The sequence below is a fragment of the Scyliorhinus canicula genome, chromosome 1, assembly GCF_902713615.1.
Source record: "Scyliorhinus canicula chromosome 1, sScyCan1.1, whole genome shotgun sequence".
NCBI lineage: Eukaryota > Metazoa > Chordata > Chondrichthyes > Carcharhiniformes > Scyliorhinidae > Scyliorhinus > Scyliorhinus canicula.
Genome location: NC_052146.1, coordinates 65,432,950 through 65,448,071, shown reverse-complemented (window position 1 = coordinate 65,448,071; position 15,122 = coordinate 65,432,950). Strand labels below are relative to the sequence as shown.

The 15,122-nt window shown below is 51.6% G+C and overlaps 1 protein-coding gene across 4 annotated transcripts in view; it reads right to left on the bottom strand.

Annotated features, from left to right (window-relative positions):
* The window catches only part of LOC119963218 (solute carrier family 2, facilitated glucose transporter member 11-like), an 86,097-nt gene that overhangs the window by 7,521 nt on the left and 63,454 nt on the right, over positions 1 to 15,122 (bottom strand). For 3 of the 4 annotated variants that reach the window (XR_005460055.1, XM_038791982.1, XM_038791992.1), the window contains one exon: positions 11,231 to 11,358. Coding sequence is in view for 3 of the 4 variants with exons in the window: in XM_038791982.1 (XP_038647910.1) it covers positions 11,231 to 11,358 (128 nt within the window). In the remaining variant the exon portion in view is untranslated. Of the gene's footprint in view, positions 1 to 10,491; positions 10,940 to 11,230; positions 11,359 to 15,122 lie in introns of those variants that run through there. The other variant, XM_038792001.1, reaches the window with a different exon arrangement.

Sequence of the window (15,122 nt, the reverse complement as noted above, 5' to 3'; positions counted from 1 at the left end):
GTTCAGAAGGACTATTGCCCAAAATGGTGGTAACATGTGGAATTACAGGTGAAGTGAGTAGTATTCCATTATACAAGGTAAGGTTAGAGAGTCCAGTGTAAAGTGGTGAAATGGTGGTAAGGGTAATTGAGGAATTACACTTTTCAGGGGTACAGGTTATCCTGGGAAATTATATAGGTGGATCACTGGGGGCGGGGGGGGAGTGATTCTGGTTGAAGTGCCAATGGAAAGTCATGCAACTGAGGTAATGCAGGAAGCATATCCTGGGGTGTTTCCATATTGTCTGGTAATAAGACCACAAAGTCACAGGTTGAGACGGCCGGGGGCCCGGGGGGGGGGGGGGGGGGGGGGGGGGGGGGTGGAGAAATCCAGGAGGAAAGTTAAGGAGGCTGAGTTTCAGTTATCAGAAACAATCTTTGGTCAGATGATTGATAAAGAACAAGAATCATAAAATTCTTATAGCGCAGAAGGAGACCCATCAAGTCTGCATTGATCCTCTGAAAGAGTACCCGACCTGGGCCCACTCACCCGCCCTATCCCCATAATTTCACCGAACCTGCACATCTTGGGACACCAAGCGTCAATTTTTAGCATGGCCAATGAAAACCCTAACCTGCACATTTTTGGCAGGTTAGATCAGGTGGAGGATGAAGCAGATATCTTTAGTTCTGGAAAATTGGTAGAATATAAAACTGAAGGATTCAGAGGTAAAGCAGTTGTATCAGAAAGCATACAGAGAAATGAAATCTGAGTGTATATCAGAGTATTATTACGTTAGAAATAATGTGTTCATGAGGAAGTGGCGATCTTTACATATTTAGCAGATGAGAAATAGGCAGAAGTTCATCAAGTTGTATTACCGGTGGGTGATAGAAAGGAGGTTTTGCAGGTAGCGCATGAGGATCCAGTAGGGGGGTATTGAGATTCCAGTGGGAGTAAGGAAAACTCAAGCAAAAATACAAAAACATTATTATTGGCCTGGACTGCAAAAGGATGTAGTTGTAGGGCAGCACGGTGGCGCAGGGTTAGCACTGCTGCCTCACAGCGCCGAGGTCCCAGGTTCGATCCTGGCTCTGGGTCACTGTCCATGTGGAGTTTGCACTTTCTCCCCATGATTGCGTGGGTTTCGCCCCCACAACCCAAAAGATGTGCAGGGTAGGTGGATTGGCAGCAATTAATTACCCCTTCATTGGAAAAAAATGAACTGGGCACTCTAGATTTATTTAAAAAAATAAGGAATAGTTGAATTTTGCTGTACATGTCACACATGATATGTTCCCGTACCTGCCTCCCCAAACAGGCGCCGGAATGTGGCGGCTAGGGGCTTTTCACAGTAACTTCATTGAAGCCTACTTGTGACAATAAGCGATTTATTATTATTTTTACATGTCAGTTAATAGGGAAGCCTCAAGCATCAATCAAACTCCTTGAATACAAATTACAGCATTTGAGAAACCTTTTGCTAGGATCCTGATTGATTGCATGGAATCCCTGCCTAAAACGAAAAGTGGGAACCAGTATAACAATCCACTTGTGTCTGGAGTAATAAAATTGTCAATCACTGGCTACTGCAATGTATTGCTGTGTGAGATGTAATGGCATATTTGCATATCAAAGGCCATTAAGGGATTTGAAGCCCTTTGAAGTGTACTTGGCTTTCTCAGAGTTCTATTGGGGGGTCTCTGTTGGGGAGGATCTCTGTTGGGGAGGATCTCTGTTGGGGAGGATCTCTGTTGGGGAGGATCTCTGTTGGGGAGGATCTCTGTTGGGGCAGATCTCTGTTGGGGAGGATCTCTGTTGGGGAGGATCTCTGTTGGGGAGGATCTCTGTTGGGGGATCTCTGTTGGGGGATCTCTGTTGGGGAGGATCTCTGTTGGGGGGGATCTCTGTTGAGGGGATCTATGTTGGGGGGATCTCTGTTGGGGAGGATCTCTGTTGGGGAGGATCTCTGTTGGGGAGGATCTCTGTTGGGGGGATATCTGTTGGGGGGATATCTGTTGGGGAGGATCTCTGTTGGGGGATCTCTGTTGGGGGATCTCTGTTGGGGGGATATCTGTTGGGGAGGATCTCTATTGGGGAGGATCTCTGTTGGGGGGATATCTGTTGGGGGGATATCTGTTGGGGAGGATCTCTGTTGGGGGGATATCTGTTAGGGAGGATCTCTGTTAGGGAGGATCTCTGTTGGGGAGGATCTCTGTTGGGGAGGATCTCTGTTAGGGGATCTCTGTTGGGGAGGATCTCTGTTGGGGAGGATCTCTGTTGGGGAGGATCTCTGTTGAGGGATCTCTGTTGGGGAGGATCTCTGTTGGGGAGGATCTCTGTTGGGGAGGATCTCTGTTGGGGAGGATCCCTATTGGGGATCTCCGTTTGGGCGGATCTCTGTTGGGGGGATCTCTGTTGGGGAGGATCTCTGTTGGAGGATCCCTGTTGGGGAGGATCTCTGTTGGGGAGGATCCCTGTTGGGGATCTCCGTTTGGGCGGATCTCTGTTGGGGAGGATCTCTGTTGGGGAGGATCTCTGTTGGGGAGGATCCCTATTGGGGATCTCCGTTTGGGCGGATCTCTGTTGGGGGGATCTCTGTTGGGGAGGATCTCTGTTGGAGGATCCCTGTTGGGGAGGATCTCTGTTGGGGAGGATCCCTGTTGGGGATCTCCGTTTGGGCGGATCTCTGTTGGGGAGGATCTCTGTCGGGGAGGATCTCTGTCGGGGAGGATCTCTGTCGCGGAGGAACTCTGTTGGGCGGATTTCTGTTGGGGGGGGTCTCTGTTGGGGGGGTCTCTGTTGGGGAGGATCTCTGTTGGGGGGGGATGTCTGTTGGGGAGGATCTCTGTTGGGCGGAACTCTGTTGGGCAGATCTCTGTTGGGCAGATCTCTGTTGGGCGGATTTCTGTTGGGGGGGTCTCTGTTGGGGGGGGTCTCTGTTGGGGGGGTCTCTGTTGGGGGGGGTCTCTGTTGGGAGGGGGTCTCTGTTGGGAGGGGGTCTCTGCTGGGGGTTCAGACAGGGGCAGGATTTGCATTTTATGGGGAAGGGACATTCAAATGGACTTTTTGGGATACCTCAGTTTTACACTGACTTCCTTAACCCACCGTGGAGTCCAACGCTTCAAGGCCACACTTGAGCAAACCTACACCAAGTCCACCCGGGGGATTTCCCGCTCTAGGGGTCAGTGAATAAACCAGGGGGTGGAGACACAGGCTTTCAGCCCGTTAATCAGAAGAAAACTGATTTGCATCCTCCCGCCGGTGCAGGACGGGTAGATGTCTGCCACCACCGGTGAGGGAATGAAGCTTCAGAACCATTCTCCACCGAATCGGGAAACCTGCTACCGGCGGCGAGCAAAGCAAAATCCTCCCCATTATCTGTCCAAACTCAAACTTCATGAATTGACATGAGTTAAACGTGAATTAACTGATAAATTGTAGTTGAATATAAACTATGAATTGCATTGTGTGATTAACAAATTAGCAGCCCTCTCAGGTTAGAGAGACCACGGTAAGTCACAAAGGCCTTCAAACTCTCTTCCTTCTGAGGAATTCCAGCTTTTAGGAGCTACTTGGATTCCCAGCCAACAACAAGGTGCAACGAACACAAGTTCCACAGACAGTGACTTCATTATAAATGACACATGTCTGCAGAACCTCCTCAATTCAATTTGGATGGTGTAGATGGATCACTGTTATGAACAAAGAACAATACAGAACAGGAACAGGCCCTTCGGCCCTCCCAGCCTGTACCGGTCATGATACCAACCTTGGCCAAAACCCTCAGCACTTCCTTGTGCCATATCCCTCCATACCCATCCTATCCATGTGTTTGTCAGGATGCCTTTTGAACACCGTTAAAGTGTCTGCTTCCACAACCTCCCCTGGCAACACGTTCCAGGCATTCACCATCCTCTGCATAAAAAAACCTGCATTGCACATCTCCTCTAAACTTTGCCCCACGGTCCTGAAACCTATGCCCCCTGGTAACTGAACTCTCCACTCTGGGAAAGAGTGCCTACCCAGCCACTCTATGCATGCCCCTCATAATCTTGTAGACCTCTATCAGGTCACCCCTCAACCTCCGTCTTTTTAATGAAAACAGTCCCTCCAGACCCGGCAACATCCTGGTAAACCTGCTCTGCACCCTCTCCAAAGCCTCCACGCCCTTCTGGTAGTGTGGCGACCAGAATTGTGCGCAATATTCCAAGTGCGGCCTTACCAAGGTTCTATACAATTGTAGCATGACTTGCCAGTTTTTATACTCGACGCCCCATCCAATGAAGGCCAGCATTCCGTATGCTTTCTTGACTACCTTGTCCACTTGTGCTGCCACCTTCAAAGGTCTGTGGTCCTGCACGCCCAGATCTCTCTGACTTTCTATATTCCTCAGAGTTTTGCTATTTACTGTAAATTTCCCCCATATGTTAGATCTACCAAAATGCATTACCTCACATTTAGACCATAAGACATAGGAGCAGAATTAGGCCACTCGGCCCATCGGGTCTGGTCCGCCATTCAATCATGGCTGATATTTTCTCATCCCCATTCTCCTGCCTTCTCCCCATAACCCCTGATCCCCTTATTAATCAAGAACCTATCTCTCTCTGTCTTAAAGATGCAAGTGGTTTGGCCTCCACAGCCTTCTGCGACAAAGGGTTCCACAGATTCACCACCCTCTGGATTAAACTCCATTTGTCATTTCTCTGCCCAAGTCTCCAACCTATCTATGTCCTGCTGTATCTTCTGACAATCCTCAACGCTATCTGCCGCTCCACCAACCTTGGTGTCATCCGCGAACTTACTAATCAGACCGGCTACATTTTTCTCTAGATCGTTTATGTACACTACAAACAACAGAGGCCCAGCACAGATCCCTGTGGAACACCACTAGTTACAACCTTCCATTCAGAAAAACACTCTTTTACTGCTACCCTTTGCCTTCTGTGACCAAGCCAGTTCTGTATGCATCTTACCACCTCACCTCTGATCCCGTGTGACTTCACCTTTTGTACCAGTCTGCCATGAGGCACCTTGTCAAAGGCTTTACTAAGTCCATGTAATCAACATCCACCGCCAATACCTCCTCCTTTCCGATGTTACATGATCCAGACTGTCCACACAGCCTATCCAAGAATCATCTTCCACAAAGTCCCATCTTCAAGTTGCTGCAGCAACTTAAATCTCTTCTTATTCTTAGTTTCTGGATCCAGCTGCCTTTTCTTGAGTTTCCTCCAACCTGTCTGTTCAGCTTCAGTGGATTCAACAACTGTTACTGCCCAGGTTGAACGGATCTGTGTCCTTTTGTTTCTTTTAACAAGATTTAGTTTTGATTTCCTAACCTCAGTTTGCGTTTCATTTCAGTTCATTTTCAGGCGCCCTCACACTTACCCCCTTGGGAAAAGCTAGCTTCATGCTGAAGGTTTCTTTACAATAGTTTATCATAACCTTTTTTACCAAGTAGCTTACTACATACTCTACAGGTAACCGTTACATATTTAACAATTACACAAGTTAAGCACTGCTGCCTGCGGCGCTGAGGACCTGATCTCGGCCCCGGGTCACTATCCGTGTGGGGTTTGCACATTCTCCACATGTCTGCGTGGGTTTCACCCCCACAACCCAAAGATGTGCAGGCTAGGTGGATTGGCCACGCTAATTGCCCTTAAATGGAAATAAATATTTGGGTACTCTTAATTCAGTTTTACAGAAGATTTTTAAAAAACAATTATACATATTGTACTCACAAAATTATAAGAATTCCTCCAAGTGCAGAAGGAGGCTATTTGACCCATCGGGTCTGTACTGACCCTCTGAAAGAGCACCCTAACTAGGCCCACTTCCCGCCCTGTCGCCGTAACCCCACCTTCTGTACATCTTTTAACACTATGGGGCAATTCAGCATGGCCAATCCACCTAACCTGCACATCTTTGGATTGTGAGAGAAAACCAGAGCACCCGGAGGAAACCCATGCAGACTCGGGGAGAAAGTGCAAATCCTGGTCACCCAAGGCCGGAATTGAACGCGGATCCTTGGCGCTGAGAGGCAGCAGCGCTAACCACTGTGCCACCGTGCCTTGCAAAAGCAAGTAGATGTAAGTAGGATCAGCAGGATTTAAGCATCTTAGAATTGTCATAACATTGTTTCCTACACCCTTTCATTAAACTCTGGACAGATCAACAGCAATTAAATTGAGTATTTTTCCATAACCTTTTCGGGGTCAACCAATTGTAGCGAAGATACGTTGGAATTTCTTTAGAAACATCTTGACCATCTTGTATTTCTGAATGGCAAGCAGCTTCAAAATGATCCTCCTAAAGAACAGGTCTTGTTGTTTCATTGTTTAGATGAATGAACCTTTACCAAAGGCATTTTGCTTCCTTGATGCAAGTAGTTTCTAAGGAAGGTAGGTTCTTTGTTTTTAGCAGTTGAAATGTCATTTCTATTACTGTTCACAAAACTGCCGTCATCTAAACGGGACACCTACCATTCTAGGTGAGCTTTCAAAAGAATGAATGCACAATTTTTGACAATTGTCCGGTCAAAGTTATTTGAAGCATAAAGTTGGTCAGTGCAATCACTAATTTTCACAAGCAAGTTGTGCTTCTAATCCTTGCACTGGATCAGACCTGTTGGTTTGTCTTCAGTAATTGAATATTTTTTGAGATATTTGTTGCTTTTCAGGCCAAACTCTACTGGCTTTTGACAGTATATTTTCATCAACAAAGCTAACATAAGGAGCTACAGCACTTTTCTCTTTAGCTGGGGATGGTGCAAGTTCCGCCATGAATTTCATCAGGGACATTTTGCACAGTTTTTTGGACAGGACCACAGTCCTCCAAAGAATCATGGACTGGATTCTCCGATTGCCGATGGCAAAATCACATTCGGCGATTGGCCGGAGAATCCGTTTTGACGCCAAAATCGGGGTCGATGCCGTTTTTTGGACGCTCCGCCTCCTCCAAAACAGCGTCATCGGTGAGTACGCCGCACGCCATTGGGACGGCCTCAGGACGTCACCTGAAAGCTCTCCCCTGCTGCTCCGCCCCTGATAGGCCGACTTCCCGACGGGGTGGGGCATGTTTGCTCTTAGTTTTCGGGGACCTTGCGTGGTGGCTGCGGACTGTGTCCAGTCAAAGTTATTTGAAGCATAAAACGGGGTGATTCAGCGGAGGCTGGGGAGACTGGTGGGGGATGGTCCGGGGTTGGCGAGGGGGGGTTACGGGGGGGGGGGGGGGGGGGGCAGGCTGGGCCCGCACACGGCTAGCACCTTGTTGTACAGCGTGGCCGCTGCAGGTCACCGCCATGCACATGCACGGCCACGGACCCGGCAATTCAATGTCCGTATCCGCAGGTAAAGCCGGGGTCTTTACATGACGCGGCTGCTAGCCCCCAGCGGGCGGAGCATCGGTGCGGAGCTTTTTGGTTGTAAGACTAGACACATGCGACAGCCCCATGTGTTTCCAACTTTTACTCAGGCCCTGTGAAATGATTAAATGGATTTCCATTCTCTCAGCAGTCAAATCATCCCAATCTCGAGATGATAGAAGTGTAGCTTTAATCATCCTGGGCGCGATTCTCCGGCCTCGTTACGCTCTCGCTCAAGAGTAACGAGGCTGGTGAATAGTGGGAGAGGCTAATAACGAGATCCTAACCTGACGCCAAATTGTTTTAGATGCAAACGGCCCATTCCCATCGGCAAAATCAGGATCTTGGCAAGAACCAATTATCACCACCTAAAACCCATTTCCATACAATTAACGAGAGTCACCCCATATCCAACGGCCTCCCGTCATTCAGCAGCTTCCCTAGCGAGTGCTCACACTGTCACCGATTAATACTCCTTTTTAAAAATGTGAATCTGGTTGTAGTGATCTTCACATCTGTCCATACACAAGGGGTTAATGTAAATTCACTACTTCGAGCTTTATTCGGACATAAGGGGCGGGATTCTTCCAGCCCTGGGCCAGGCCGGAGAATCCTCGCGACCGGACCACGCCGCCCCAATATCGGCCCGCGAGAAACGGTGCGGTTGGCGCGGCGCCGGTCGAGGGCCGCTCTATGCATCCCCCTCCCGCAATTCTCCGGCCTGGATGGGCCGAACGGCCGTACAAAAAGTCCCACTGGAGCCGTTCTAACCTGCTCTGAACCGGCGGGACCTCGGCGTTGAAGGGTTTGGGTGGCGGCCTGTGGGGGACGGGGGGGACGGGGGGGGGGGGGGGGGGGGTCCGACCCCAGGGGGCGAGGGGGGGGCTCCGATGTGGCCTGGCCCGCGATCGGGGCCCATCGATTGGCGGGCTGGCCTCTCTGTCTGGCTGGGGGCCTCCTTTCCTATGCACGGCTCCTGTAACCCTGCGCCATGTTGCGTCGGGGCCGGCGCATTGAAGGAGGCCACTGCGCATGTGCGCATTGGCACCGGCGCCACTGCGCATGCACGGATCCTGTGGCGCAAAGCATTGCACCTGGATTGGCAGCTGGAACGGCGCAAACCGCTCCAGTGCCATGCTGGCCCCCTTTAGGGGCCAGAATTAATCCTGGCAGCGGCCCGTTCAAGGCGTCGTAAAACGCGACGGCGTTTACGACGCATTGGCACTCTGCCGCAGGATTAGAGAATCCCGCCCCCGATATAACATACTGGTGAAAGGGCTTCTGTGGGGAGCCGAGGTGGTGAGTAGTCATCTTCGCTCAAAGGCAAAGAGTCCGGGGGTGTTGGACGTGCCATCCTAGTGCTCAATGGGGATTGGGGGACCCTCCACAGGGGTGGGCCACCTTGGGGGGTGGGGGGGTTGGTGCTGGGGGGTGGGGGGGGAACTGCTCGCGGCACCACCATGCCAACCCCTGGATCGTGTGAACCCGTTCCGGGGGCAGCCCTTGTCGATCACTGTAACCCCCACCAACTGCTGAGGCCTCTGGCCTTGTGGCTGAAGGCTATTAGAAATAGAGAATTGGCAATTCTGGTTAAGTGAGCATTTCACAGATGCCAAGGGGGTTCCCATGAGTGGGAGCACCATGTAGCATGTAGGAGTCATTGCCTAGCATCCCAATCCCACCTTGCTGCCTGAACACTGTGCTTGAACATTGCAGACAGTGACACCATACACCCAACATCCAAACACCTTGGGAATGGGACACAGCTCCAGGGATGTCCACAGATGGAGAGTGAGTGAGCGCCACGTGGAGAGGTGAATGCCTGGGGAGATGGGCAAAAGGTCCAGAGGTCAGACCACATTGCGGAGGAATGTGACAGAGACATTGTAATGGTTGTGCAAAGAAACTTAATGTGCTGCACAATATCCTACTCACGGTGGTGCCGCGCCCTAACCCCTCAAACCTCCGCCCTCTCCCCACCCTCTACCTACCCCAACCCCCCCCCCCCCCCCCCCCCCCCACTTCCCGGTGCTCTGTGATCCTCAACGTGCCTGGCCCTCCCAGCTTTACCACTACATCTAATTGTTTCCCCCGGATGCACATCTAAAGTGGAGGCTGTCAGCTGCTTACCTCACCCCGTGACCTTCGATGCCCCTGGCGGGCGTCCTCTGGAGGCTCTGGGGCCGGAGGGTTCCGGCTCACTTGTCGGCTACACATGCACAGCCGTGCTGCCCTGTCCAGTGTGCTGCCTGCGAGACAAGGCCTCATCAGAGGGGCGGAACTCAGGGGAGCTAGTGGCCACCGTCGCCATTCCATGTAATGGGCACAGGTTGGCACTCAGCGCCCCGCCTCCCGATCGGTGTCCTTAGGGCCTTGGACTCCACCTTGGGATGGAAGTGCAGCTGGTCTGAGCCCCAGCTGCCCCTGCATCATTTAGCTCTGCCAGCCCTGGCAGTTCCCCGTGGTCTGCACCACGGTGTAAATGCCCTCTGCAATGCTCCTCAGTGACTGGGACATGATCTTCAGTGCCTTGACAATGCCCACCTGCAACTGGGACAAGCTCCGCAGAGAGCGGGACATGTCCCGTAGAACCTCATCAATGCCAGCCTGGTACTGGGTGACAGCCCCCAGTGATGCGGTCATTCTGCCGAGACCCTCAGCCATGGCCGTCACCGACTGCACAATGCCTTGGACACCTTCACTCATGGTGCTGACATTGTGCATCAGGCTCTCCACTGCGGTCGCCACCCTTTCAGTGTTGGCCTCAGTGCCACTCATTGCTGGCGCCATCTCCTGTGACCGTAGCCTCTGGGGCTCCTCCAAGCGGCTATGGATCTGCTGGAGCAACACTGACATCTCCCTCTGAACATCCTGGCCGCTCCCTATCATCCCCATCAGCTCCAGGTAACCCACTTCCACAGGCTCAGCATCAGGCTGATGTTTTTTAAAATGTATTTTTCTTTCTCAAGTTCGAGTATTTGTTTTTATCTTTCTATTTCTTTTCTCTTTCTGTTTCTACCTGCATCATTTGCAAACGAGTTTTAGGTAACCCAAGTCATACTCTACATGGGTCAGGCTTTGTCTGCTTGTCAGATGGTAAAGAGAGGGATAGAGAAATAAAAGATTTACAAGACAGAAACCACAGAGAAAATAAATTTTGTTTCATATGGGTTCCAGAGGACACAATCAAAGTCCAATGAGGCATTCCTTCACAGGTCAGTGGGTTGAAAATCGATGCTGGATAATTCACTTCTCTGGTGGTGTTGACTTCACACGATGAGATAGACATGCAGAGATTAATTAGTCTTGGGCGATGATACAAACTTCCAGCAGAAGCAGAGTAGATGGAGCCAGATGTTCAACCTGGATCAGAGTTCCTTCAGTATGGCTTGCTAGTCAGATATTAAACAGCAGACTGAATCATGCAGTTCAGCAAGGCATTATTACTTGATCCACAAGCCAGAGGCCTATGTTACTTGCTTTCACCTCTCCATGATGTTTTCAACAAAGGATGTAACCAGTGTGTTAAAATTGGCTTTGTATTCCAGGCTGATAATATCACAGCCATTATAGGCTCCAGTGACCAACCTGGGTTATCAAATACAAATAGACTTCATGTAGTTGGGCTGTGCAGCCCGTAGGTGCTCATTCGTAACTCCTCGGAGATAGCAAGGTGAGTGCCCCTGAAACTGCAACATGGCTTATTTTGTTCAGGGGACACAAACAGTTTCAGCCATTTTACTGATCTTTGTCCAGTTATAAAAATTTTAGAAATAGAGATGAAAATAACAATATGTATTTTATAAAGATATACAGTGTGAGGTCTTAGTCCCCTCACACAATATTAAGTTAAGTTTAGTCTTTGTTCAAGATACTTACAACAATGAATGGAAAGGCCACCCCAACGATAGTAAGATTTATCCAGAGCAGGGAGCCACTAATCATGTAGGCTGCAGGCCGTGCAGTTTGGTCAAAGATCTCCATCGGTATTATCATAGTTACTCCAGCTAGGGATAAAGAAGTCATCAAGGAGAAATGAGACATTATTCATGAGCAGTCAACATACTACAGTCATTGTAACTGAGCCATGCAACAGAGAGCACCAATGTATGGAGTGACACTGAACTGAAAGGAAATGTTACGGTTCTGAAATTCCATAGGTTTCAATCCTGATCGTTACACCAGGACCGTACCTTCCAACGCTGACCTCTGCCAGAGTCTGCAAAGTCAGTCGGAGCTTTCCTACTTCACATCATGCAGGTGGATGCAAACCCTCCTGGAGTAGGAGTCAGCAGCTCAAAGGAAGGAGCAGAGAAACCTGGAGAGGAAAAATGTCAATGGAAGGGAATTTCCTCAAGAGGGGCTGGATTCTCCACTGCCCGAGGCCGGCAGGGAGCATCTCGATTGGGCAGAGAATGCTTGTGGAGCAAAAATGGGGAAATGTGCCTGGTGCCGATTCCGAAGCGATGCTCCAGTCTCCCGCTGTCGATGACATCAAGGATCGTACATCGCGGGCAGCACAGTGGCGCAGTGGGTTAGCCCTGCTTCCTCACGGCGCTGAGGTCCCAGGTTCGATCCCGGCTCTGGGTCACTGTCTGTGTGAGTTCGCACATTCTCCCCGTGTTTGCGTGTGTTTCACCCCCACAACCCAAAGATGTGAAGGTAGGTGGATTGGCCATGCTAAATTGCCCCTTAATTGGAAAAAAATTAATTGGGTACTCTAAATTTATTTTTTTAAAGGATTGTAGGGGGGGGGGTCCCTGAAAATCCATGATTTGCATCAATTGAATTACAATTAACGGGTTGGGCACCCCTCTCAGGCGGGAGTATCGTGGGTGTGAATTGGTGCGCGTATTTATGAGCATGGCCCGGGCGCCAGGACCGTTGAAGGGTAGCAAGAAGGTAAGAAAAACCTCAACTTGGGGGTAGTATCAGCAGTTTACGGGGCTATTTTGGAGGAGGAGAAGGCGCCGCTAGAAGGGATCAAGGCACAGTGAAGAGTTGAAAAAGGGTATGGAGGAGGGGTTCTGGTGTGAGGTGCTCCGGAGGGTGAACACCTCCACCTCGTGTGCGAGGTTGGGGCTGATACATCTGAAGGTGGTATATAAAGCGCACCTCACAAGGGTGTGGATGAGCCGGCTCTTTGATGAGGTAGAAGATGTGTGTGAACGCTGCGGGTGGGGGGGGGTCCCGCAAACCGCGTGTGGTGAACGTGTTGATGCCCTTGTGGGCCCGCCTGTGGCCCCGCCCCCTCAGGAGTGGTATATAAACCTGTAAATGACACTCAGTACAGAGCAGTCGCAGGCAGGCACAGATCTAGCTTATTAAAACCACTGTTCACTTCTACTAATCGTCTCATGTGAATTGATGGTCGCACCAATTTAATAAGCTAAGATATCGCAATGGAAGCCGCCCTCAAACCTGATCGACTAGAACTCGACCCACAGGCAGCCGAAGCCAAAGGAATCTTTTCACACTGGCTCCGCTGCTTTGAGGCCTACCTCGCCGCCTCCTCCTCACCCGCCGTCACCGAGGCACAGAAGATGAGTCTCCTCCACGCCCAGGTGAGCCACAGAATCTCTGTACTAATCGAAGACGTGACCACGTACGCAGACGTGGTCGCGATCCTGAGGCCGGTGAACAAAGTGTCCGCGCGGCATCTCCTCACCACACATCATCAACACCCCGGGGAATCGCTGGAGGAACCCGAGGGTACTCGCTTGAAACTGTAACTACAAGGACGTCACGGTCTCGCAGCATATGGAACTCGCCATCCGGGACGCCTATGTGGCTGGAGTCCGGTCCAACTATGTCAGGCAGCGCCTGCTCGAAAAGGGCGCCCTCGACCTAGAAGCGACAGTAAAACTGTCCACCTCATTAGAGGTAGCCTTCCAGTGCCTAAATGCTTTCCCCTCCGACCACGCGATTTCCGCGTGGGAGCCAGAGGCGCGACCATCACCCGATCCGAGGGTGTCCCAGGCCTGTGCCGCGTGGCTGCCCGCCCAACCCGGGGGGCCGCCTTGCTATTTCTGCAGTCAGAACCAGCACCCCAGGCAGCGTTGCCCAGCTCGGAACGCGACCTGCAGCGACTGCGGCAAGAAAGGACATTTTGCCAAAGTCTGCTTGGCGTGACCCAAAGTTCCAAAATCGCAGGCCCGACTCACAGACTCACCGGCCCGCAGACCCCGCTGCATGCCTGCAGGTACCGCCCCCTTCTGACGCGTCATCCGCCTCGTGCTGTCTGTGAGGGTCACCATCTTTAACTGTACCCGACACGTGCGACTCATGGGGCTGCCATCTTGGCCGCCATCTTCAACGCCGCCAGACACATGCGACCGACGGGGGCCGCCATCTTGGCCGCCATCTTCAGCGGCGCCCGACACGTGCGACCGACGGGGGCCACCATCTTGGGACCACCCTGCTACCACCGACCACGCCGGCTACCCACAGCTTGGCGCTGTCACTCTCAACCAGTCATGCCCCAAGCACCTCAAGAACTCCATGATGACCGTCCGGGTCAATGGGCACGAAACGTCGTGTCTGTTTGACTCTGGGAGCACGGAGAGCTGCATACATCCGGTCACGGTAAGGCGCTGTTCCCTTCAGATTTCCCCCGCGTCCCAAACAATCTCCCTTGCTTCCGGATCACATTCAGTGCAGATCCGGGGGTACTGTGTCGCGAACCTCACGATACAGGGCGCCGAGTACGCCAATTTTAAACTATATGTCCTTCCCAATCTCTGCGCTCCTCTCTTGTTAGAACTGGATTTCCAGTGCAACCTCAGAAGTCTGACCCTGAAGTTCGGCGGACCCCTACCCCCTCTCACCGTATGTGGCTTCGCGACCCTGAAGGTCGTCCCTCCCTCGCTCTTCGCGAACCTCACCTACGACTGTAAACCCGTTGTTACCAAGAGCAGGCGGTACAGTGCCCAGGACAAGACTTTTATCAAGTCAGGGATCCAGCGGCTCTTGAGGGAGGGGATCATCGAGTCCAGTAATAGCCCCTGGAGAGCCCAAGTGGTGGTCGTCAGGACCGGGGAAAAGAACCTGATGGTTGTAGATTACAGCAAAACCATAAACCGGTACACGCACCTCGATGCGTACCCCCTCCCCTGGATAGCGGACATTGTGAATCAGATTGCACAATACCGGGTGTTCTCCAAGGTAGATCTGAAGTCCGCATACCACCAGCTTCCGATCCGCGCAGAAGACTGCTACTACACTGCCTTTGAGGCACTCGGCCGCCTCTTCCATTTCCTCAGGGTCCCCTTCGGCGTCACCAATGGAGTCTCGGTCTTCCAAAGAACGATGGACCGAATGGTTGACCAGTACGGGCTGCGGGCCACGTTCCCATACTTGGATAACGTCACCATCTGCGGCCATGATCAGCAGGACCACGTCGCTAACCTTCAGAAGTTCCTCCAAACCGCCCAAGCCTCAATCTCACCGACAAGGAGAAATGCGTTTTCCGCACAACCCGACTAGCCATCCTCGGCTATGTTGTGGAAAACAGAGACCTAGGGCCTGACCCCGACCGTATGCGCCCCCTCCGGCAACTCCTCCTCCCCCATTACCCCAAGGCCCTGAAAAGATGCCTGGGGTTCTTTTCATATTATGCCCAGTGGGTCCCCAACTATGCAGACATAGCCCGCCCACTTATCAAAGCCACCATCTTTCCCCTGACGGCTGAGGCCCGCCAGGCCTTCAGCCGCATCAAGACAGACATTACCAAGGCCGCGATGCATGCGGTGGAGAGCGACGTGTCAGATGT